Genomic DNA, 25186 nt, shown 5'->3' with positions numbered 1-25186 from the left:
TTTTTCAGTGAGGACCGAGCGGGGCTGACTCCGGGTGGCTTCCTGCCACCCAGCAGGCGCCTCGTGTGTTCAGGGTTAGTGTTTATAGGGACGGACGTTTATCTCTTGTGACAGTTGACGCACAACCCGTCGGGTCCGAGCTTGTGGAGATTGAAATAAAAACTTCTTTGCGGAGGTTATTTTTTATAATATAAGCTTTTCTTTATTTTTAATCCTGCTACTCATCTTCCTCTCACTCTTTCATCACCTCTTCCTCGCCGTTCGTCCCTCAGGCTGAAGCTGTTCTTCCAAACCTGATTATATCTGTCACACTGCTTTATGTCTTAAAGCTGCATTCTCTCTAGTGTCCACCAGGGGGCGACTCCTCTGGTTGTATAGAAGTCTATGAGAAAATGACTCTACTTCTCTCTTGATTTATTACCTCAGTAAACATTGTAAACATGAGTTTATGGTCTCAATCTCTCGTTTCAAGTCTTCTTCAATACAGCGTGATGTTCATTTAGTAAATTATGGTCTATTTAGAGTCAAACAGACCATAAAGCAGGGGATGCTTTAGGGCGGGGCTACACGGTGATTGACAGGTCTCTACCAGAGACGTATACGATATCTCTACGTCACTCCTCCGCATTCCAAATATGGTCACTTCTGTTTATCGGTTGCAAAAAAAACAACAAGATGGAGACGGTCTAATTCCAAGATGGCAATCTCTCAAAAATAAAGGAGGACCAGCCTCCTCTGGTTCTTCCTGTTGAACTGTCCTCATGAAAGACTCAACACCTCCTTCCTCCTTCGCTCTCCGACCGTCCGCTCGATATCCACAACCTCAGAGAGTTTGTTAATTTCCTCCTCCGTTTCTAATTCCAGCGCTGCTCTCCGTTCCCCCTTGTATTCCTGCTCTCTCCTCCATTACAAATTTCAACACTCCCTCCCCCAGCATCCGCCATCCTTCCCCTTCTCTTTAGATGTGAGTCCACCCCCCCGATCCTCCCCTCTCAGGTTTTTGGAAGGTCGCCGCTCAAGGTTGTGGAGCGAAAGGCCAAATCAATTTTTTGTGCTCGGCGTAGCGCTCATACTCATGGTCTCTTCTTATGAGAATGGGCCGGATTGTGAGAGGTCTGCAGCTCGGTAACAGACCGCCTGTCCATTCACCTTTTACCGAGTTATCGACAAGAATGGCAAATTATTTCATCTTCTTTTTGATGGAGACGAGTTTTCTGATCATATTTCTGATGCGTTTGTGGCCGGTTAACCTTGTTTGAGCATTTGAATGATGTTTTTAAAAACTCTTCAGCTTTGGAATAAATTAAAATGTTTGGAAGCTGTGCTCCAGCTACACACTACCTACAGAGCTGGGAAGGAAAAGCGTGTTTTGTATTTTTCTAACCAAGTCCTCCACCGAGGGGCGAAGTGACGACAGCGCAGTGATAACTCTGAGCTGAAGAGGTGGAGCATCTGTATTCAGGTGCTGCCGGGTCTGTAGCCGTCTGCTGTTATTAATGGAAGTGGCCGCTGGATCGGGGGTTTCTGGCCAACAGATGAGTACTCTCCATAGCCTAATTACCGCAATTTACCAGCGTAATTAGCTGATTGGCTGATGGGCTTTCTGGCAGGCGAGCTCACCCCCTCTTCACTTCCTTTCTTTCCCCTCTTTCGTTCCTGGAAATAACTGACGTTCGCTGAAAATCTTTTGTAATTTGGTTCTCGGAAAAAAGAGAATTCAGTAACCAACAAATACGGTGGATTTTTTTTTTTACACGCGGGCCTGAAAAGCATTTGTGAATATTTTGAGTGTATTTGCATGCAGATTAAAAAGTCATTAAGTACAGTGAGGCGGGCGTACACACGTGTGTGTGTGTGTGTGTACCTGTACATATATCTTTATGAGGACCACTTAAAGTTTTACACCTTGTGAGGACATTCTTTGAAAGTGAGGACGTTTTAGCTGGTCATCACTTTTTTCGACTTGGTTTTAGCGTTCAGGTTAGAATTAGGTCACAGGTGAGAATGCATTCTGTCAGCAAGTGTCCTAGAGAGAGAGAGAGAGAGAGAGAGAGAGAGAGAGAGAGAGAGAGAGAGAGAGAGAGAGAGAGAGTGTGTGTGTGTGTGTGTGTGTGGTTGTCAGAACACATTGACTAGCTGTTTGACTCGCTCCCCTCTTGATGAATGGAGACAGTAGCTTGCTGTTGTAAAGGCCCCATTCCCCCCCGGGGGGTCATTTTGGTGGGAAAACTAACTTTCTCTCCTCCTCCCCACTGAGTCCTTTCCTCTCCTCTCAATTCATTATCCTCTCCTCCTCTGTTTTCTTTATTTTCCAGCCGTTCACTGTCTGTCTTTCCTTTTCACCCTCACTGTCTTCCTGGCATCTTCTTATATTTCTCGTCTTCTCCGTCCCTCCCTTGTTCTTTGCCCACATTAACACCTACCTCCTCGCCTCTATCTCCTGACGAACTACTTCCCACATTTTCTTTGTGTCGGGGGCTTTTAAACCCAAAGACGTCATTGTGTTATTTCAACTTCACTCCCGGCCCTCCTCTTAAAATAAACGCACCGTTGTTCGTCATCTGCCTCTCTGCTGTCCTGCCCTTTTCCTTACAGAGAGGCTCACCCTGTAAGCCCCCGTCGCTCCATAGCTGTTAGCTGGCAGGGCAGCAGTGGAAAACTGGTATTAAAGAGAGCGGGAGGGAGGAGGCAACCCGAGATAAAAACACACCAGAACATATGAGTCACCCTCGCTGCGAGCTAGCGGTGCCGCGATCGGTTTCCTGGCACTGCCGTGTGTTGGTGGCCGTGTTGCTATGTAATTAAAACAGAGCGGGCGAGGCCTTACGATTCATACGTCCTAAATTATACGCTCCTATAAATTCATTCATAATGTGGTGTTTTCTCTGTTTGTAGGGGTTGTGTGTTTGACATGCATCTGCTTGGAAAACATCCCCCTCTGTCCACGTGGAGGGCCATGTCGCTGCATGTCAGCGTTGTATTTCAGGGAGTCATTTCCTTTTAACCTTTAGCACAGATCATGACTGCCGAGCAGCCACTGTTTGACTCCCTATCTAACAGAAAAGAGGGGAAAAAGGAGCTGTTTTCGTGCTCCAAAAAAAAGAGAGTAGAAGTATATATTTTAGCGTCTGTTCACTATTGTGGAGATAACGTCCTGATGCTGTTGTGGTGCGTCCAGTTTTGTCGCCTAGCAACCACAGGTTTTTTGGACTCGGCCCGTATCCTCTAGCACGCTTGGTCGTCACCCAAAAGGGGGGAAGTGGAGTCGCAGCGCGGCGGCCTGCTCTTCATGTGGGCTTCCAGGCTTGGAGAGCCGAGCCATATTTGGCGTGTGAAGGCCACAGTAGCTGATTTATATTTAGAAGCTGGACACTGGGATCACAGATCGGCCTATTAAGGCAATACTGCACGGCGGCGATTTGTTGATCATCACCGGTGTGTTTAATAATACACGGGGCTGAATGAAGCTGCACAGCTGTGTTCGCCACCTTTAGTACGGCATCTTTACGAGAGTGGCGTGCTTCAGAGCGAAGGAATGAAGCTCTCAGAGGGCTCGGGGTTGGTTGGAGGTGACCGGCCTCCGTCTCTCTTCTCTGGGTGTCGTGGCTCTCATTATCCCCGAGCAGCGTGGTCAAGATTGAATGGTTTGCGTCGGCGCTTTAGCTCGTTAGCCGGATAAAAGACGCCTAATGTTTTATTCACACGCCATCAAAGAGAAACGGGGATAATTGCTGACCTCGGGACAAGCGAGGGCTTAGAAACAGTTTTGAGTGCTTCTTTAAGGATGCAACCGGCCTGTCAGGTTGGAGGGAGAGCGAGTCTGTCAAACATCTCAGCTTCTTTTTGTTCTTCGCATCGCACAAGGAACGATAGGAACTTGACTTCCAGATGAAATGCTCTTAATCGTCTTAATTTCGTCGTCCATTGTTACCGTGTCACAATGGATTTCACAGCCTTTCTTCCGAGTCCTCTCGACTATATTCTTTTCTTCTCCTCCTGCTTGAACACTTCACTGATCATACTGAACTCTACGACGTTTAATGCCGAGTGTGCAGTTTTCTCTCTCTTTCCTCCTCCGTGAGGTCCTGTCATTTTTGTCTGTTATGCAAAACAGAACTGTGTACATTATTACAGGATAGTGTTATTAAATCTTTGCAGTAGAGCTGAAATGATTCATATTTCAAACAGAATATCTGGTTTAGACTGGCGTTCAAATTCAATTCATTTCTTTGTGTTTAAGTGACTTTTTGGGACGTTGGTCCAGTGTTGAAGGAGAACGCTGCAGCAACGTCACGTCAATGTTCGTCCACTGAAAGTGCTCGTTGTCACCGACAGACTCTGGTTGTTCTTCTAAATGTCTGACAACATTATGGAAAGAACCCTACTGAGTTCTCTTTACCTTTCACTCGATCCCGTCTGTTTGTTATTGTGCCTCTCGCTCTGAAAAGATCCACAGATCGCATCCACATTGTTGAAATCATCAGAATATTCGTCCGTGACATTGAACATCTTTTAGATAAAACTAAACTCTGACAACGCCGGCACTCTCACTCACGATTCTATATTGTTGTCAGACATTTATAATAATAATAATCTGAGTCTGTCAGTGGAAACAAGAAGCTCTTTTAGTTGACCATGAGGAGTCGCCCCAAATGATTGTGTTTGAGCCCGTTTAGCAGCTGATGTCTGCAGCTTTCTCCTTCAATACTGGATCAATTTAAATGATGAATGAAATTTTACAGATTACATAATTAATCAACAAAATAATAGTCGGGTTAATCGATCAACTGTGAGCCCTGCTGTCTGACAAACAGAGGACAGAGAGAGAGATCCGGTCCGTTCCACAACAGGAGAGAACTTTCACTTCTTTGTTTGTGGTTTTGGTTTCTCTACAGACAACGGATCACAAACGCATCGCGTGTAGAGAATATCAGATCGTCTTTAATCTTAAAATTAAATTGTATTTGTGTGAGCAAACGCTTCAAAGAGGAAGGAAGGGGTGTGTGTGTGTGTGTGTGTGTGTGTGTGTGTGTGTGTGTGTGTGTGTGTGTGTGTGTGTGTGTGTGTGTGTGTGTGTGTGTGTGTGTGCACGTGTTGTTCATGAAGCCGCGAGTAAAAGTGTAGGAGAACATTTTCTACTAGTGCGTGCGTGTGTGCGCTGATGATGGTGAGTAATTCTGGTGGGGCTGCAGCATTAGTCAGAGCTGGAGCTAAGAGTCTGCGGAAAAACGAGCCACATGCTGAGACGGAGATAACACACACACACACACACACACAAACACACACACTCACACACTCATAGTTATTGTTCCAAGCAGGGGGTTGTGAAAAGATACAGCTGCATGCACATATGTATATTTATATATGTAGTATACGCAGTCTGTATCTCTGTCTTTCACTCTTTCACACACACACACACACACACACACACACACACACACACGCACACACACACTGTCACCGCGGGGACTTTTGTTTACACTCTGCTTTATCTTCCTCACCCCCGGTGTCCAGCCCGGCGCAGTGAGACAGCGAGGCAGCGTTTGTGTTTGCTGAGCCGAGGACCAACTGCTGCAAGAGGCAGCAAGCTGTGTGCTCGTCTCCTCTCTCGCCTTCCAGTTGTCCTTGTCGTAACACACGCACACACACACACACACACAAACTCTTCCACCATCGCTGTCACTGCAGCCTGCCCCGTCTTCTGCCTTCACACACACTCGCTGCATGGATTTCTCTTTTGCGTGGTCAGCATGAGCAGCTGACTTACTGTCTCTGCCCTCACACACGCACACACACACACACACACGTACACACACACACACACACACACACACCACATCTTCCTTCTCGCACCCACACAGCTGGAATCAAACAATGGCCGGCTTCTGTTGGCTCCTGCGTCTTCTTCCATTGTTGTAAACTGCATACTAAAGTGAAAGTAAGCGAGAGAGAGAGAGAGAGAGGTGGAGAGACATGGAAAGAGAATGAGGGAGAAAGCTTTATGAGTTTTGCTGCAGGCTTTGGCACCCAGGTTTACCACTGTGTGTGTGTGTGTGTGTGTGTGTGTGTGTGTGTGTGTGTGTGTGTGTGTGTGTGTGTGTGTGTGTGTGTGTGTGTGTGTGTGTGTGTGTGTGTGTGTGTGTGTGTGCAATAGAGAGAGAGAGAGAGCGTAATTTAACGCAGGTTTTATAGCTAAGAGCCCTCTCCATCATTATACTTTAATGACTATATAATAGGGGTGTATTTGTGGTTCTGTGTGTGTGTGTGTGTGTACGTGTGTGTGTGTGTGTGTGTGTCAGTCGTACTCGTCTCTTTCGGTGTTCATGCCTTCTCGTCCTATCGTCTCCGTCATGTCTACACTACAGCCTGTTAATAGAAAGAGTTACATTTTTCGTCCTAGAACATTTTTCTGGGAATTTCCATGAAACTGAAAATCTCTTAACTCGGTTCCGCTGGAACACTTTTATTTTTGGAAGTGAACTGAAAGTGTGCGCAGACATTTTTTTTGTCGAGGAGCCGTTGATGCATAATGAAATGAATCTTTAGAATGTAGGTGATGTATAACAACTGATTATGGTCTATAAGAATAAGGTCCATCCACATATGATTATTAACACCATTCTACATGTCGCTTCCTGTTGCTCTCTTGAAGGGAGGCTTCACCCAAATTACAAAACAGCATAAACTGTATCTTCTCTTACTTCTTCTGTGGTGCTGAACCATGTAGGTTCAGGAACTAAAGATAAATGGCAGGACGCTGTTTTGTAGTTTGGGTGAACCTTTATTTTTCTCAAAACTTCAATAGTAAAATCCCATGAGATTAGACGGGGACAGCCTTTAAATGGAGCACTGACAGCGAGTTGGTTTTAAAGGAATGATTGTGTGTGTGTGTGTGTGTGTGTGTGTGTGTGTGTGTGTGTGTGTGTGTGTGTGTGTTGTTGGCTCGTGTGGCGGATGCTGATGGGGGGGGGGGGGGGCGAGTTGATGCAAATTTACATGAATCAAATCTTATCCAAAACTCATTTTCAAATCGTTATTGTTTTTTTTAAAACATGGTTGTTGTTTTCGTGAACGCGTTGCTCGTGTATTTCCCGTTCCTAGATTCCTAGATTGCACCGTTAACGGGTGTGAATGTGCCTGCTGTGGACGGGGCCCCGGGGCCCCGGGATAAATTTATTTAACAGTAGAAAATGGGCTTTGAGATGGATTTCCTCTCGTATACACGCGCCTGCCTGTTGGCCACCCAAAGCCCCCCCACCCTCTCGTCCTATAGCTCTCTTGTCCATTCCTCCTCCTCTCCTCCTCCTCCTCCTCTCCTCCTCCTCCTCTCCTCCTCGTACTTTCCACAGGAAACACTCGACCATGCCAGCATTTCCCTCTACGCCCTCTTTCTCTCCCCGTCCTCGTACGTCCCCTCTGGGTTACTCTCCGTCTCTCTCCCCTTTTCACATCACCCCTCACTTCCCCTGTTTTTTTTCCTCCCATCATTCTCCTCTTATCTTCCCCCCGCCTCCTCCTTGTCCATCACTCCCTCCTCCCCTTCCTCCCTCCATGTTCCTTCTGTTTCACTTCCTCTCATTTCCTCACCACGCCGAGTTTCATTTTGCCCCAAGTCATCGTATCACAATGGCATGCTCAGGCTTCACCTCCTCCTCCTCCTCCTCCTCCTCCTCCTCCTCCCTCATCTCCTCCAAAATATGAGGCTTATCTGTGGAGCTGTCAGCCGGGTCCCCGGTAACAATGGCCTCCTTTCTCCGCCTTCTCCTTTGCCGCAACAATGAACTGCTTTCTTTTCCCCGAACGCAGAGAGACGCGACGCCTCCTCGTAATATCTCCACATTTAGGAGATCTTTCTCTCTCTTTCATTCTTCTTGCTTGACCTCCTTTTTCTCTCCATCTCTACTGCTGCGTCTCTATCCGGCTGTCTTTCTCCAGCTCGTGCAGCTTCCTCTCCTCAAAAGAGCCTCTTGATTGAACGTCTCTCAGGATAATGAAGATGTGTGTTTGTGGAGGTGCAACATTTATTATGTACAACCAGGTCACGAGAGCCAAAAAGAGCTGCAGTTTTTTTTTTTATGGTTTCGGCTGCAATCCTAAACTTTATAGAGCAGCAAAATGAGAATCATTTTATTTTTGGGGGGTGATTGGGTTCCAGAAGTAGAAGTCTCATTCATGGTCTGCGTGGACGATGTTAAATGAAGGATGATCGAGAAACTCCTCGTTGAATCATCACAAAAAACAAAACAGATTAGCAACAACCTATCTGCTCGTTTGATTGACAAAAGGTCAAAAGGTCAAAGGTGAAAGCCGTTAGACATGAAAACTGTCGACTCCTAAGACGCGGTCCGGTAAGAAATGTCCCAAACGATGAGTTTAAAACGAACGGATCCTGAAGATTGAGCTTTATATAAATGTTTCTCGTTCAGGCCATCTGAATGGATTCGGCTCCTCAGTGTTTCGTTCCCAGTTTCAATTCATTCTGAATTTGCTACGATGCTCCTCGGCTCCGTTTGGCCGCTCTGTTTATTTGAAGTAGCAGTCTTGTGTAAAAGTAGCAATGCTATAGTGAGATGTAACACGTTCAAAATGTATCATCACACGTCATCATAATGACGGACAAATTATCATCATCAAAATGCACTTCGGGTGCTTTCAAACCTGTAGTTGGAAGATGTATAGACTGATAGAAACTCATTGATTGGCCTGTTTTTGGCGATAATCATCCTGCAAATTCTATTCAAATCAGTTCAAATCAGTTCCAAAGAAATATCTGATAATAAGCATTATTAGGATTGTTTGTTATATAGTGTAATATATCTAATAATGACGAACCGGTAGAGACAGGGCTGTACTAAAGTCGCTCCCCCAAACGTTGGGGAACGTATGAGGCTAATGATTCGGTGCTTATTGCTGTGGGATCGCTGTCAAATACTTTTTAATGGACTTAATGAATTGACAAAGTACACAGAGTCGCACACGAGCACAGCAGTTCTAACAGCTCTTGACCCATTAATCAGGAGGCCTGAAATACAGATCAATAGGATCCCTTCCTGAACAGACTTCATGATCAACAGATGGTTTGTTTGCTTTCACACCACAAACGGAACCGGACCAGAGTCCACTTAGAAGAGCTCCAAGACCCACCTTTTTAGGCGGTCTTGGTTTGGTTGTTTGGAAGTGTGCTAACCGGGCCTGAGTTCTATGTATCCGAACCAAACAGCTGATGTATGAAAGCCCCCTTAAAGGAACCGCTTCACTCTGCATGGGTATGAGGACGTTCTTCTTTGTGGAGCATGGAGTATGTTTGGAGTATGTCATGGAGTAGAAAACACTTCAGTAACCAGCAGCTCCTCCCATCTCTCAGCTCCAGAGACGCTGGTTTGACATTGGACTCACTATCTATGACTTTAACCGTCAGCGCTGAGGCTGCTCTGCTATCCGTCTTCCCCTTCCTGTCCTCGCCGTAGCGCCGCCTCACTTCCAAACCGCAGCCTCTGACTGAGGACCGTAACTCCAAACAAAAAAGCGCTGAGGAGGCAGAGCGGTCCAGAGCAGTGATGCAGAGTACCATAAGGATGATGCCAGTGATATGCGATGAAATGTCTCCCAGGGTTTCATGCCTGCCGCTCACGCAGACTTCAAACATCTTCTCGCCCGAGTTGGTTGCACCAAAGTGCCCATCACTGGAGCTTAGAGCGCCGATAGTCACGGTGGCTTTACGGCTGACATGTGCATGTGTCAGTGAGTGAAAAAGATGATCAAACGGCCTCTAACTTTGATGAGATTATCACTTATTTCGTTTTAATTACCAGGCTTGTAAGTCGGGGTGGGGGGGGGTGCACTCACAGCCGTGCTTAGACCTCTTTACACATGTCAGTGATTCATTCTGAAGGCTCTTATCTCTTAGTGACTTGGGGTTTTTAATGGCACCAACGTCAGCATTCATAGTACACGGAGCTCAAAGTTAGGCTGAAGCCGATCGGCGATCGAAGGGTTGGTCAATGATTGTTTTTTTCCAACGCCGATATCAAGGTATATGTTTGCGATCAGGACTGAGGTCTTATAGAAATAATCTTTAGAAACATTAAGAGATGTTTGCAGTGGAGCAGCATGTCCGCCCGCTGAGCCCCGATAATCAGCATGACGGGTGGAGTTTCAATCCTGAATTACGAGCCAGTTTTCCGTCTCTTTTCCGTCCTCCATACGCCGGCTCACCAGCGTCCCGCACTCCAAAGAGCCCTAAGTGCCGTGGACAGGGCTGTGTCGATTATCGAGTATCATTTTTATTACATTCTAAGCTTTCTGTCGTCCAATGTTATGCCGCTATCCCACTAAAAAAGTATAAAAAAATATGACGTGTTTTTGCCGTTATCTTATTTATCTAAGTCATGGTGCTGTTAGATTGCTGCTGGACCGCCCTGTTACTACAAATACGAGCCTTGCTGCTGAAAGTGGGAGACCGTTTTTTTGGAATGAATAAGATGTGATTTCCCTGTCGCAGAGTCCTTGAGCAAGGCATAGAACCGGTGCTTTGAAAGGCTATCACGCGGCTCACTGAATGCCCTGAGTTGCCCTTGCCACCACCTTTTTAATAGTTTAGTCTCCTTCCTTCTTGCTGCACGGCCGGCTGTGCTTAAATAAATCTTCCAGAACGCAGGGCTTTTCCCCGGCTGGTTCAGGGGGCTCGGGCTGCAACCTTGCCAGTGGTGAGTGTTGTACGGAGGCTGGAAGGAGTGTGTGAGACACGCGATAACCTTTAGGGCCAAACATCAAGCTCTCATGCGCCGAAGCCCCGTGCCAGGAAAAGATATGAAGTATTTTTCTTGACATTTTGTTTTTTTGATGTATTTTTCGTGTTCTTTTAGGGAGGCAGGAAACTACAAGCTCTCTGCTGGGTTCATGTAGTGAGTTTAAAAAAAAAAAGCACTATGTGTTTCTGTTTCAACGCTTACTGAGGCAGCAACACTACTGAGAAGACGTTTGGGGAGCCGATGCCGTCCAGTCTGCAGTCCTTCTGTTGCTCAGAGAACACTCCTCGTTTCTTTTTGGCTCTTCTGTGTTCTTCACAAGTTTCCCCATGCAAGCCAAATGTCACACCATGTAGCACAGCTGACTTTGTTTGCAGTAAAATATTTTCACCTCTTCTGACCAAAGTACCTGAAAAATGAAATTAAGTGTCACCTCCTCTTTTTTTCTTCTTCCCCTCATTTAATTGGCCTCTGATAAGGAAGCGGTCGTCCTTGTGCTTTCAGTTGTGCTTTCAGGGCGCAATTTAGTAATTTACAGAGCAATTATGACAGCTGTGATGAGATTACTGCCTGGCAACTCACTTGTCCTTCATCATCTCTTTGTGATTTAATTTGCAATGCCATGTCAAGAGGCAATTGGTTTGAAGTTCCGAGGCGGTGGAACTCTGTGACTAAATGAAATGAACGTTGCTCGAGGAGCCAACGTTTGAGGACACGCGAGTAGTTTTCCTTTACAGGCTGATAACATGCCATCAACACTTTCACTCATATTTGGGGTATTTTTCGTTGCCCGCAGTGGAAATTGTTAAACTAGAAACAATTATCTAGGTGGATTAATCTGTAAATAATATTTGTATCTGGTTTTCATAATCTCCGCCAAGAATCATGACATGTCCCTACACCATCAGCTCAGAAATGAGCCCGTATCTACCAATGAAAAGCACTGTCACATTGTGATAATGGCATTTTGACAGGAAGCAGGAATACGGCGGAGGGGCTGTGTGTCTAAAGGAGACCGAAGGACGGGAACCACAGAGGGAGCTGCTTGAATATTGAGGGAACGAGGCAAAAAAGGAAAAGCAGTCAAATCAAATCTTTGAAATAGGTCATTTCCACTTTGTTCTTGTGGAAATACAGAAAAAGGCAGACGGTGTGTACATTTGATGTTCTCCGGGTGGCCACGTGTCTGAGTGAAAACGCACACACAGCTTTGTGTAGCCTTGTGCGTCTGTCTATGGCCTCTATGTGTATGTGTGTATGTGTGTATGTGCCCCCCCCCCCCCCCTGCCTGTGTGCTGGTTAGAGCATTAATGATGTGTCTAGGGAGCACTGCCTCTACATAATTTATCAACCAGGATTTATTAGCCGCAGAATTAACTTGTAGGGGCTGGGGAGCACAGGATGCATTTGTTCATGTTTTTGTGTGTGGATGCGTTGTCACTCCCCTGTGATCCATTTCTCTCCATCAGCCTCCTGCCACGGGGACGTCCCCAGTCAGATAATTGGCCAAGTTGTTTCAATTTTAGTCGGGTTTAAATTACAATTCAGGGCACTGCTTTTGATTGTGTGTGTGTGTGTGTGTGTGTGTGTGTGTGTGTACAGAGTCGGGCTTCGTGTATACTATGTTCCACAGTCACAGCAGTAAATCCTGTTCATGCTGCCTATAGCACGCGCCCTAACCTTTTATTTCGACATTACTAGAAAAAAAGAAACAAAATATTGGAATACAAAAATACACGACATGAAAACTACAGGGTGACGACCTCAAAATCAAATATGAACTCCCACAAAAGCAAAGCGTCATTGCTGCATACCCACACCTGTAACAGCCGCTGCCCTTGAATACGTTCAATTGTTGTGTACTGGACAAAAAAAGTTTTTAAAGTACAAGTTTTATTTGTGCATTTTTTTTTATGTAACCTTAATAAATGTTTTCCCCGGTAAGTACACTAGCTATTTCATTAGTATTTCATAAGCTAGCCTAATCCTCTTCACAGGTAACGGTTGCCAAAAGTTCTACTGAAAGCGTTTTGTGTGAGGCCTCCATTTCCATTTTCTTCATTCACGTTTTATGTTCTTTCTTTCAACCATTTGCTTGTAGATCGGACAAAATCAGAATTGTGATTCATTATACATGTTTTATCTAACTAAATGAACCCCCCTACTTATGTTGATCTTGATCTTAATTCCCTTTCTGTTTTGTTCATGCATCAGATCACAGAGATGGGGAAGGACTCCCTCCCTGCCTGGCTGCACTGGGATGCCAACAGCAGAATCCTGCAGGGTCTACCTTTGGAGGAGGACAAAGGCATCCATTACATCTCGGTATCCATCTCCAACCACACCAAATCCTCCTTGTCTTCAGAGGTGTTTTCCATCGAGGTGCACCCTGAAGATCATTTGGACGCAGATGCAGCCCAGCTGGCATCCAACCAGGCCTCCACAGAAGAGGACGTCCAGCCGTTCATGTGTAGCAACGAGGAGCCAATCACATTGCTGACTGTGATCCTGGACGCCGATTTGACCAAGATGAGCTCGAAACAGAGAGTGGAGCTCCTGGACGACATGAGGAGCTTCTCCGGGGTGGGGCTCCCGCACATGAAGATACTCCCTGTGGTCAACAACAGGCTGTTCGACATGTCTGCATTCATGGCCGGGCCGGGGAATGCCAAAAAGGTGAGTGAATGTGCAAGCGTGCGAGTAATTGAAAAATAAGAATGGATGCTAGTGACTTTTATCTTTGTCTTTGACAAAATAAAAGCAGTCTTAAGATATATCTGTATGGAGTTTCTCCCCAAAGAATCATGCAAAAGCACCACATTAAATCTTGTGTGCTCTATGTTTCTTGGAAACAAGTCATTCAGCGTGGAAAAAGCATAATAAAAATGACAAATCAACAAAAATAAATCGTAGTCGACTATTACCAAAACAGCCGATTAGTCTACTGATAAGCTGCAGCCCTAATCATGAGTATGTGGTTTTATGGGTAAAGTAAATATTTGCCAGTCAGTGAATAATCAAGCATTTCATATTAGTAGATGGATAATCAAAGTAACAATTGTCAATGTCTCCCCAGGTGGTGGAGAACGGCGCTCTGTTGTCCTGGAAGCTCGGCTGCTCACTGGACCAGAGCACAGTCCCAAATATCAACAGCGTCCAGGGTCCTGCAAAGGAAGGGACAATGTCCGCCAAGCTGGGCTACCCTGTGGTGGGATGGCACATTGCCAACAAGAAACCTCATGTCCCTAAGCGGGTGAGGCGCCAATTAAACAACACTCCGACACCTGTGCTGACGGTACTTCCTCCAACAACTGTAGTGGAGCCTCCAGTGAGGATCATCCCAACACTCTCCTCTCCTTCTATTGCCGCACCAACCGAAAGCTCTGCTCCCCCTGTAAGAGGCCCCGTTCCCCTACCTGGCAAACCTACGATCAGAGCCCGTGAATCCATTGCCCACACCCCAACTCAGGGACCGCCTCAGCCAACAAGGATAGTGGAAACCACCAGCCACATTCCTATCCAGGCAACCATGACCAGGCCTACGTTTGTGGAGGCCACCGCTACACCACCTACACCCACTAGAAGACCTACTAAGAAACCTAAGAGACCCAAAACCACACCGGTGCCCAGAGAGCCAAAGACCTCCACGGCCAAACCTGCCAAGCGCACCACACCATCACCTGCCGTCATCCCGGACCCATACAACGAGAAGCCTGTCCTGAGAAACCCCATCGACCAGGTCAATGCATTGGTTGGCACCTACTTTGAGGTCAAGATCCCATCTGATACATTCTTTGATAAAGAGGATGGGACAACTGACAAGCTGCGTCTAACCTTGAGACAGAACCACAATGAAGTGGTCGGAGAGGGCTCCTGGATCCAGTTCAACACCACCAGCCAACTTCTCTATGGCCTGCCTGATGTCCAACATGTGGGGAAGCATGAATACTTCATGCAGGCGACTGACAAAGGTAGCCTGAATGCAATTGACGCTTTCGAGGTCCGCGTGAGCCGCTGGCCCATCAATGACAAGACCCCCGTGATCTTCACGGCCCGATTCGAAGGTGAGCCACGTTCGATAACAAATGACATCCACAAGAAGATCCTTCTGGTCAAGAAGCTGGCATATGCGCTTGGAGACCGCAACAGCAGTACAGTCAGTCTACGAAATATCAGCAAAGGGTCCATTGTGGTGGAGTGGACCAACACCAGCCTACCGCAGCACCCATGTCCAAAGGAACAGATCACAGTCATGAGCAGGACACTCGCCAGTGCTGACGGAAAGCCCTCACAGACCTTCAGGCACTCTCTGGAGCCAGAATTCAGACCACTGGATGTCATGGCGAAGGGTAGGGCAAGCTGCAGAACATATTCCTTCATCCCACCAGGAGATATTGACATACCAGAACCCCCAGCAGTCACGCCAGCTCTGGGAACAGGCCGGCAGAGCACAGATGACGTCTATCTCCACACAGTCATTCCTGCCGTGGTGGTGGCAGCAATCTTGTTAATAGCAGGCATCATTGCGATGATCTGCTACAGGAAGAAGCGAAAGGGCAAGCTGACCATCGAGGACCAGGCCACCTTCATCAAAAAAGGTGTGCCGATTATCTTTGCGGATGAACTAGATGACTCTAAGCCACCTCCATCTTCCAGTATGCCCTTGATTCTACAGGAAGAGAAGCCCCCACTTCCACCCCCCGAGTACCCCAACATGGCCACGCCAGAGACCACTCCCCTCAACCAGGAGCTGCTGGGGGAGTACACAGCCCTGCGGGATGAGGACCCCAACGCGCCCCCCTACCAGCCACCACCTCCCTTCACCACTCCCATGGAGGGCAAGGGCTCCCGTCCCAAGAACATGACTCCCTACAGATCTCCACCTCCCTACGTGCCACCCTAAGACAATGTTTAACTCTCCCCTCGTATGGTGGAGGGAGAGGATGCCTGAGGAACTGTGACGGTTTCCATTCTGGTGTTTGTCTATCTGGACATTTACAGGGAGAGATGACAAGAGGTGCTAAAGTACAAAACAGCTACAGGGGACTTTTGTTTGGGAAGGGGGCCGTAATGAGTCGGGTGTTTTTTTTTTACAGTCGACTGATGGGATGGAACAGCTGGGAGGGACTACTGTTTTAGTGGTAGCCCAGCTACTACAGTGGCCTAAGACAAACAAATTCTCGTCACATTGGCTTTTGGATCGACCAGTTGGTCAGAAGCGACGACTGGGAGACGTGATCTCCCGTCCCGGCATTTCTTCTTTTTTTTCACTCTTTTGATTTAAAATACAGGCTTTTATTTTGTTTGTCATCAACTATCCCACGGTTATTATTCTGAATCATTTGCTCTTCTTTTGTGTTGCTTTTAAATGATACGAGGAGACAGTGAACTGCCACCAGACCACTGCAAGCTACAACTCGTGTTTTTTATTAATAAGAAGAGTGAGATTCTCTGAAAATGAAAAAAAAAAAGCTATCTCAAGGATCTCGAATCACCCCTGCTGACGACACAGACGAATGGGAGGCCGAGGTGTGCGTGTGAATGAGTGGGTGTGTTTATTCAGAGTCAATACGGTTTGCCTTTTAACACTAGCTGTCTGTTTCTATCCTTATTCACGATGTCTAGTAAAGATGAGAATAACAAGGTAGCCTAAAAAAAAGATTTAGAGATGAATAATAAATAATTTGTTTGTTTCATTGGTTTTAAAATCCACTGTATATCTGGAAGATGTTCTGATAGATTGTGTTATATTTTTTTGGTGGTGGAAGAGAGCGGGAGGAAAGGGACTGCCTCGCTGAAATCACCTGAAGGAGCTCTTTATTCCTGTTTCCGTAGAACAATTACAGTTCATTAGATTCAAATCGTACCTTCCTCTCAGCTGCCCTCAATAAGGCGTAATAAGCTGTGTGGGTCGCGGTAGATGATTATCTAACTAACTAAGTTTGGTGTAGATTTCGAGGCAAAATGTGTAGTTTTATGCAGATGATAGTGACCTCTATTTGGCGAAAACGTGACCCGAGGTCAACAGAACCACGACAGTAAAAGTGAAAATGCCATGTCGGCCCTTTTCTACATACAAACCTCCAACATGTGCCAAAACAGGAAAAGGACCCCTCCAGGTTATTTTGGACCAGGGATAATTATTTTTTTATGTAATGAGGCAGTTGTTCTCCCCAGTCAGAGGAGGAACTTTGAGTGCCATGGAGACTCTCCCCAGAGGGACTGTACAGATACTCACAGAGGAGACGAGGCAGACATTCAGGACGGAAAAGAGAGAAACATTCACTTTCCAGCAATTAGCTCACTGAACAAAATGGTCACCGAAAATCTCCTTCTAATTTTTTTACCAAGTTTTTGATACAGCCTCAAATTGTTTCTGATTATTAAAAGAAAACATGATTAATGATTAGTCTTCTGTGATTTGTAAAATCTTAGCCTAGAAGTTCAAATATGATTCAACTATGTACACTTTCTTTTCTTTTCTTTTTTGTCATGGGTCACATTTTCAAGTGTTTTTATTTTGTCGTGTGTGTTTGAAAATCGAACTGTATCTCCCACTATACAAAGACGGACATATTTTATGTAATCACAAATTTTATTTTTATGTCCTTTTATGTTTGCTAATGAGTTTCAACTGAAAGTGACCCTTTGCAATAATAATGTACGGCGCAGTCCGCTCAGTGATGCAGGCTGGAGTGACTCGTAGTGTCATAATATTGTTGGTTTTTTGCAGGATGCCAAGGCTTTTTTGCTTCTCAAGTGTGCATTGTCATAATAAAACCAACTGGTACGATAAAGAAAAACATTTCTTCATTCATGTATCTGGTTCTAACTTCTTGCTGCTTCTCTTCTGTCATCCTCTTTGATCCAAACCTGACTGATGTTTATGGATGAGCTTTTTGATCACTGTCACTTTTCTACTTCTCCCGCTTAGCCTTGAATTGATAAATCAATATGTCTGAAGTCCTCGGAGAGGTTTTGGCCTCGCTGCCTGGCAACCGTCAACGGTCTTGGGGCTAACTGAAGCGGTCGCGCTGCCGTGTCCCTTTTCTACTAAATGATTCTGCCGTTGAATGACTGGTTGGACTATGCAGTTTGAAAGCGCTGCCATTAAAACAGGCTACGCTGTGAAAACACTCTCAGCTCCATCTGTCTTTCCACACATCGCAGACGGATCATTTGCATCGATTGCTCCGAGTATTGATTCCATGTAAACAATTTGCCGGCATCTGTTGCATGTCCGTGATAATTCTTGGCGGGGTTTAGTGTGTGTGTGTGTGTGTGTGTGTGGTGGGGGGTAGTTGCTAAAAATGGATAAACGGATGGCGGTGAAGACGAAGATTAATGGCGGACTGATCTCGGTTTGATTGAGACGAGATGTGAGGGCTGAATGTGAGCCATGACGAGCTCCTCATTCACTGACTGGCTCTTGCAGGTGAAGGGCTGAATGTAAACATCTCCGGCCTCTCGGCCTTTGACAAGATCATCATTTTATGAGAGTAAGCGTTTTAGAAAGTAAATATACTTATCTGATATGCATTATATTTGGCCCTTACCCCGTAGACCAGCACTCTGCCGTTTATTAGAGTAACTTTAGGAATGCACGAGCAAAGCGTCATCTCAAATGTGCTGGAAAAATCAGATTGGAGGATTCTGGAAGATTATAGATGTGCTGAGGTTGCATTTTTCTGGGGCCTTAATCAGTCGCCTTCAAAGCACCAGACAAGCTCAATCCATCACTGAGAAGTTTGCTGGAAATGATTTGTGGAGCCTCTTTGTCTGGATCCTGCAGGAGCGTCCCGTCGCTAAATGGATGAAACGGTCGAACCCGATCACGAGTCCTTCTGTGCTGTTTGTACACGACAAACGATGGCGGCTGATTGTCACCGTCAACAACAGGCCTGATTAGACCGAGGCACTACTTTATGAAGCCTAAGAACAGCTGAACTATACGTGATAAATAGGAGTACTTCTCAGAATAGAAGAGAAGCATCAATTATCAGACAGCATGACCGCACACTGAACATTGAATGAGTCCGTGTTCCCAGCAGATATCCACCGCAGTAAAACTTGTAACACAATAAATCCTCCTCTTAATGTGAGTGATGAAGTGGTGAAGGTTCATGGTGATATCTATGAGTTCATGTGTTGACCCTCTTCACCTGTAGAGTCTGTAATTGAACTAAACGTCTCTTTAAAGGATGTTTTCTCTAAATGTGAAAATACACTATTTTCTGATTTATGGAGTTAGATATCCAAAATGTAAAAACCTTTGACTCTAGTATGGCGACAAAATGAAACAAAAATGTGGAACCTGGCTTTATCTAATGTTCACATTTATGTTTCTGGAAATGTATGAACATTAGCAGATAATAAGATAATGCCTTATTTGCATATTTAAACATACATAAACATATTGTCTTAATGTAATAAACTGCTGAAGGTTCATGGTGATGTCATGTTTTTACCCAACTCTCCCCTTAAAGCGTCGCGTGGCGCTGCTTTTTGCCTCTGCGTTATGCTGAGTGGCCATTTTAGAAGTTACAGATCGTTCTCTTGGAAACGCCTCGCAGTCACGCGCCCGGGCGTGTTGCGCCTGTTTTAGTGGAGATGGAGGACTTGCAGGCTCGTCGGTGCCGTTCTTGAAACAGCTCTTTTTGATTGAAATACCTTTTGCTGGTTGTTAGACGTGAGCTACGAAGTCTAACAAAGAATGCACCGGAAACAACAACAATGTTATCAATTGAATTCCAATCTTGGGGGAAGTATCGCAGACGCCTCAATAATGCATTTACAGCAGTCTGATGGAAAAGGTCTCGTCTCAAATCATCCTTTAGGAAAACAACGAGGCTCATTTTCTGCAGCTGCGAGAAGCGAATACTTTTTTTTTGCACCAGTTTGAAATATTGGTAAAATTACAACTACAATTTTCACAAACAAGTTTCAATTCACGAGCGACTTCACTCTGAATCGGAGAGACGGTTAAATTGTCGGCCCTCATTTTGTATTGTTGGTTTGACAAGAAACCTTTAAAACGTCTCCCGCAGTGAGAACCGGGTCAGAACGTACGAGTCAGCCCCTGATGGATGATTAGCTCTCTCAGGAGTTGTGACAGACTTTATGAGATGTAATTCCAGCTGACTGAATCTCTTTTTTTTTCAGTAATTGAACTCTCTGGAGAGAAGGTGTAGCTCTCGACAGCCGTGCGGTGCGGTGTTTGAGGAAACGGCACAAAGACTTTCTGTTCTGGTTCTTTTCTGTTTGTCCTGCAGGGAAAGGTTGATTAAAGCCCTCGGTGGCCACATGAGCTCCAGTTGGGTGTGTATTCAAAAGAAGAAGGAGACCACATGGAGTCTGATGGTTGTGCTGTGCACTCGAGGATCGGGCCTTTAAATTGAAAATAAACCAGCGATCCATCCAACAGAAAGTCATTCAGAAAACAATTGAGCCGGCCTCCTGCAGCCGGCTATTATCCGGACAATCATGAGGACTCTCAGCACCGTCCACAGTGACACACTCCTTCATTACGATGGACTCGGCCGGTGGGGGGGGGGGGTTGTTCCACTCGGCAGAGTGAACATTGGCAGCGTGTCTTTGAGCGTGCCCAGTGGCGTCCTCTCCACAGTTACACCCCAGAGATGGAACATGTGGCTCCAGAGTGAAGTGCGTTCAATGTTTGATGTAATGAACACGGATCATTCACACCCAGAACTCACAACACCGGAGTTCTTTAGGACTGAGCTAAAAGCCATCAAGCTTTGGGGATTCATCCATAAAACGAACAAAACACGGGCGAGGTTTATTCTCTATAGGAGACACTAACAGACATCACCTCGCTGCTGCTGTTCATAACTTCAATTCAGTCAATTACTTTTTGCTATTAAAAGATTTCTGAAATTGTATGAATAAATATGCAATTAAGTCATTATCTTCTTAAATATGTCCACATTTTCATACATTTCCTGAACATAAATGAGAACATTGTATAAAGCCAGGTCCAAAATTCATGTTTCATTTCAACATATTAGAGTTCAGCGTTTTTACATTTTGGATATCTCTTTGTATAACTCTATAAATCAGAAAATAATGTCAACAGCCGTAAGAAAAAATGATTTTCTCCATGTTTTTATTAACAAAATGTATAAATGAGTGTGTGAGTGATGTGTGAACTAACCCCTCTGTGTGAACCTTCAGCACATAGAGAGGAATGAACGTGTAACGTTTGGTGTATGTAAGAGCTGCTGAAGTGGAGATTCATCATCAGAGTCTGAGAACAAACTCATTCAGAGAAAACGTCCTTTAAAGAGACGTTTAGTTCATTACAGACATTTAGAGACTCTACAGGTGAAGAGGGTCAACACATGAACTCATAGATATCACCATGAAACTTCACCACTTCACTCACATTAAGAGGAGGATTTATTGTGTTACAAGTGTTCTGAAATGTTTGAATATGATTTGAATATGCAAATGTCTCATTATCTAATAGTAACTTTTGGTAGATTTAGGGAGAAATCTACAGACGCAAACAGACAAAGTAGTAAAATAAACACCTGAATGTGTATTTTTGGATGTTTTCTTCAATGAGTTTATGCAGTTTATAGTCCAACCTGATGGAAATAACACATTATGTTTTCCTATGAATTTCCATACAAGTCACAAACATTGTTGACCCACTAATGGAAAGTTATGGTAATATACAAACATATTCTCTGAAATATTAATTGAGGTAAATAAAACAAAGTCAATATGTGTGTGTGTGTGTGGGGGGGGGGGGGGGGGTATTCCTTTGTGTATCACACAGGAATATGAAGTGCTGAAATATTTAGATTTGAATGAAACCAGCTGTGTCATTTAGTTTCCATGATACACATTCATCTCATATTCTAGGCGTTATGAACCGAAACAGAGATATTCATGTTCTAATCATGCTAAAATACCAAAGTACCCTGACAAAAACACCGCCATGCATGTGAGTGAAGAACACTGAGGAACATTAAAGCTACGAGGCCAAAAAACTAAACTAAAATTCATAATTTCCTGGCCACGGCTGAATGCACCGTCTTCCATATCTGCATCGCTGCGACACGGCGACGGTCTATGTGATGTAGATTCTGTCCTCTGCTCGTGTCCCCGAGGGTCTGAGCAGCCCACAAATGTAGGCTGAGTGTGAGCGACTGCACATGTGAATAAATGTGTGAGAGCAGACACCCAGCGCGGTATACGAGCACAACCGTCTGCTGTCATTTTGGTGTTTAATCGGAGCCTGAAATTGGGAACGTTGGGAATTTATCTCCCCCTAATACTTAACCAAACTAGGTTTCATTTAATCTGCATTTTTAACATTATATTCTAAGACATTTCCAGTATTCAACACACAGATTAGTTCAGAAAAACGAGTTGCGCTCATAGTCTGTATATAAGAAGTGGACGCGTTGGGTTGTGGTCTCGAGTTTCGGCGAATTCCATCTGGGAATACAGCCGTCGTCATGTTGGTCTCTAAAAGCTTCACTGAACTAGAGACTGAAGACAGATCTCAGGTTGTGTTGCTAAAACTGGGTGGAGACAATTTTAGTTAGTTAGAGTTAAAAAAAACGACGAAAAAACCCAAAGCAGAACCGATCCAAAGTCTGATCCACAAACTGTATAAGAAGTGGACGTAGTCGTCGTGGACTGCTGGTTTTGAAGCCTCAAGTGTGGCATTTTGGTTGCCGCCATCTTTTTTTGTTTGCAGCCAGTGAACAGGAAGTGACCATATTTGGACTGAGGAGGAGTGCCCTAAAGCATACTTCGCTTTATGGTCTGTTTGACTCTAAATGGACCATCATGTACTAAATGAACATCATGCTGTATTGAAGAAGACTTGAAACTAGAGATTGAGACCATAAACTCATGTTTACAATGTTTACTGAGGTAATAAATCAAGAGAGAAGTAGAGTCATTTTCTCATAGACTTCTATACAACCAGAGGAGTCGCCCCCTGGTGGACACTAGAGAGAATGCATCTTTAAAACGCTTCAGCTTTGGCTTCACTCGGCAGAACCGGACGTTGCCGCCTGTAATAATGACACAATAAATTCAGAGGAGAAACATTCTTACTTAGTTTTGCACGTCGCCTCTTTCCAGCTCCATGTTGTGCACCAAACAGACACCCTTCAGAGAAGAGGAGTTTCCCTCATTAAGCGGCTGCAAATGTGTGTTCGGCTGTTTGTCCGTCCGTCTGTTCACTGATCCAGATCTGTCTGACACGCACTCGAAGGCGCCACACTGGTCTGATTCCCAGCATTTTTAATGTAACGGATTCTGCTTGAAACTCCACTCCAATCACTCATCCTGTCACCATGAGTGTTGTTGACCTTGTATCCTCCAACAGAGGTGTGTGAATTTCTCTCTCTCTCTCCTTTCTCCCCCCTCTCCCCCTTTCATCCAGCTCACCCGTCCCTCTCTTGCTTTTACAAACCACATAATGAGTTCTTGTCTGTTTTCTCTTTCTCTCCTCCTAATTGGTCTGAAACGCTGTGACTTCTTCAAACCCGTCATTTTCAGAGAGTGTGTGTTTGAGTGTATTTTCAGAATGCCAGAGGGGTTCTTTACTTAAAGTAAAAATAGAAATACCACAGTGTAGGAATACTTGGTTATTAGCAAAAGTCCTGCATCCATCTATCATCTTTAACTGCTTATACTGTTCAGGGTCACCGGGGTGTGGGCAAAGGCAGGGTTCTCCCTGGACAGGTCACCAGACAGACAAACCCCAAACCTGAGCTACATGTCTTCAAACTGTGGGAGGAAGCCAGAGAAGCCACGCTGACACGAGGAGAAACATGTAAACTCCACACGGAAGGGCCGTCCAGCCTGGGAATCGAACCCGGGCCCCTTGACGTACTTGAGTAGGCTAAAACTACCAAATTATTAAAGTACCAAAAGTAAAAGTAGCCTACTCATTACGAAGCTCCTTCAAGAATAATGTATATTATATTATTGGATTAACATTATTGATGCATTAATTGTTCATTACTTTAATGTTGCTGCTCTGTTTAATTACTTCATATACTGCTGGATGAATAAAGTCTTATCCTAACCTATAATACATCATCATTTATTAGTTTACATAGTTGTACTTAAGTTATTTCTACTTGAGTATTTGGGCCGAGTTACTTTCCCACCACTGATAATAATCCAATATGAAAAATAAGTTATTTATTATGAGTTAAGTTTGGTTAAGCATTATTGTACCTGGGCGTTGGTAAAAAACAAAGAAAGGTGGCTTCTACCTTAATTAACAGGCTCCACCCCCTCGGGTACGCTGTGACCCAAATCAAACACACCAAAGACCGATTTGCATGAACAGGTGTGTGACGCTACCTGTGGGCAACACGCTGGATGCCAAAACATGCGCACGGTTCGATGGTTTGAATCCTCCTGCGGCGAGGCGCGTGAGGCCTGACAGATGTTTGTGACTGTTAAAATGAGCGAGAGGCCGAAGAAACGACCGGCGGTCCTGGAACGGAGAGGCCGACCGAGGGGGCCCGGTTGTCGGCTACCGAGACTAAGAAAGAGGCCCGACTGGAGCTACGATGCAGAGAAACGGACCCTGGAACAGATTGAGGCGCTGCCGCTCTGACGGGTGAGTACATCACGTTGTTCATACTGCGCAGCTCTTCTTCTTCCTTAAATGTGTTTTGCGGTCTTCTCTGGTTGTGTGATTGACATTTAGTCGATGGGATGTTGACCGGGTCCACGTTTACCTCCTGACAGCTGATGTCATCAACATTCACTGCAACCGGAAATAAAATGTGACACATTTGTAATGTGTAGAAAATGAGTATGACATGTTAACGCATTTTATTTAATTAGTTTTTTTATTTTGTAGCCAGAATACATTCTTTACTTTAATATCATCATTCATTTGTTTCCTAACCCCATTCTTCCTTTTAAAAATGTAACACAATAACGTTTACATTTCAATTTAAAGTATTTTCACTAGTTGTGTCCTTAATAATTGAGGAATATATCATCTATCTCGTGTTTACTCCCCTTATCTCTTCACGTCTCCTTTCCTGTTTCCCATCATGCTAATCGGGCTGACCTCTGGTTCCCATGTATGCGCTCATGAACATTATTATGGCGTATCAGTCATCACACATACAATAGAACACACACACAGGGGAAGAAGATGAAAGATGGCCGAGCTCCATCTCTTTACATCCTCTTGTTGTATAAGCTGCACTTCTTTGCAATCAAACGACTCGAGAGGCGTCGTATGTGACCCTGAACACTTTGCATATTGATGGGAAAATAAAGAGCCCCCCCCCACACAGCACGCACGTACAGATAGATGTTTGCAGTGTACGATAGAAAAGAATAAATCGCATATTGATACCTGTGAAATAGCTCAAGCGTATTGCGACGTCAATATCTCATCTGTTTCATGAGTTTCT

At 44.9% G+C, this 25186-nt stretch overlaps 1 protein-coding gene across 2 annotated transcripts; it reads left to right on the top strand.

Annotated features, from left to right (window-relative positions):
• The first annotated feature begins 3579 nt into the window (after positions 1-3579).
• dag1 (dystroglycan 1) lies at positions 3580-17561 on the top strand. 2 transcript variants are annotated; one of them, XM_079156609.1, is made up of 3 exons: positions 3580-3644; positions 12963-13424; positions 13825-17561. In XM_079156609.1, exons 1-3 carry the CDS (start codon positions 3642-3644, stop codon positions 15649-15651), a joined length of 2292 nt encoding a protein of 763 aa, XP_079012735.1. In that variant the 5' UTR covers positions 3580-3641; the 3' UTR covers positions 15652-17561. The 2 variants fall into 2 exon arrangements, with proteins under 2 accessions (XP_079012735.1, XP_079012734.1); XM_079156608.1 differs by lacking the exon at positions 3580-3644 and having other exon boundaries at positions 6977-13424.
• The last annotated feature ends 7625 nt before the right edge of the window (positions 17562-25186 follow it).

The sequence above is a fragment of the Pholis gunnellus genome (assembly GCF_910591455.1).
Source record: "Pholis gunnellus genome assembly, chromosome: 3".
NCBI lineage: Eukaryota > Metazoa > Chordata > Actinopteri > Perciformes > Pholidae > Pholis > Pholis gunnellus.
This window is presented reverse-complemented; position numbering and strand designations above follow the sequence as displayed.

What these genes read in the sequence shown, in the direction of transcription:
- dag1 (XM_079156608.1), top strand. Translation starts at nt 12,900, where the DNA reads ATGAACCCCCCTACTTATGTTGATCTTGATCTTAATTCCCTTTCTGTT. An exon ending in GGCCGGGGAATGCCAAAAAG is followed by an intron (nt 13,425 to 13,824) that starts GTGAGTGAATGT and finishes ATGTCTCCCCAG; the next exon opens with GTGGTGGAGAACGGCGCTCT.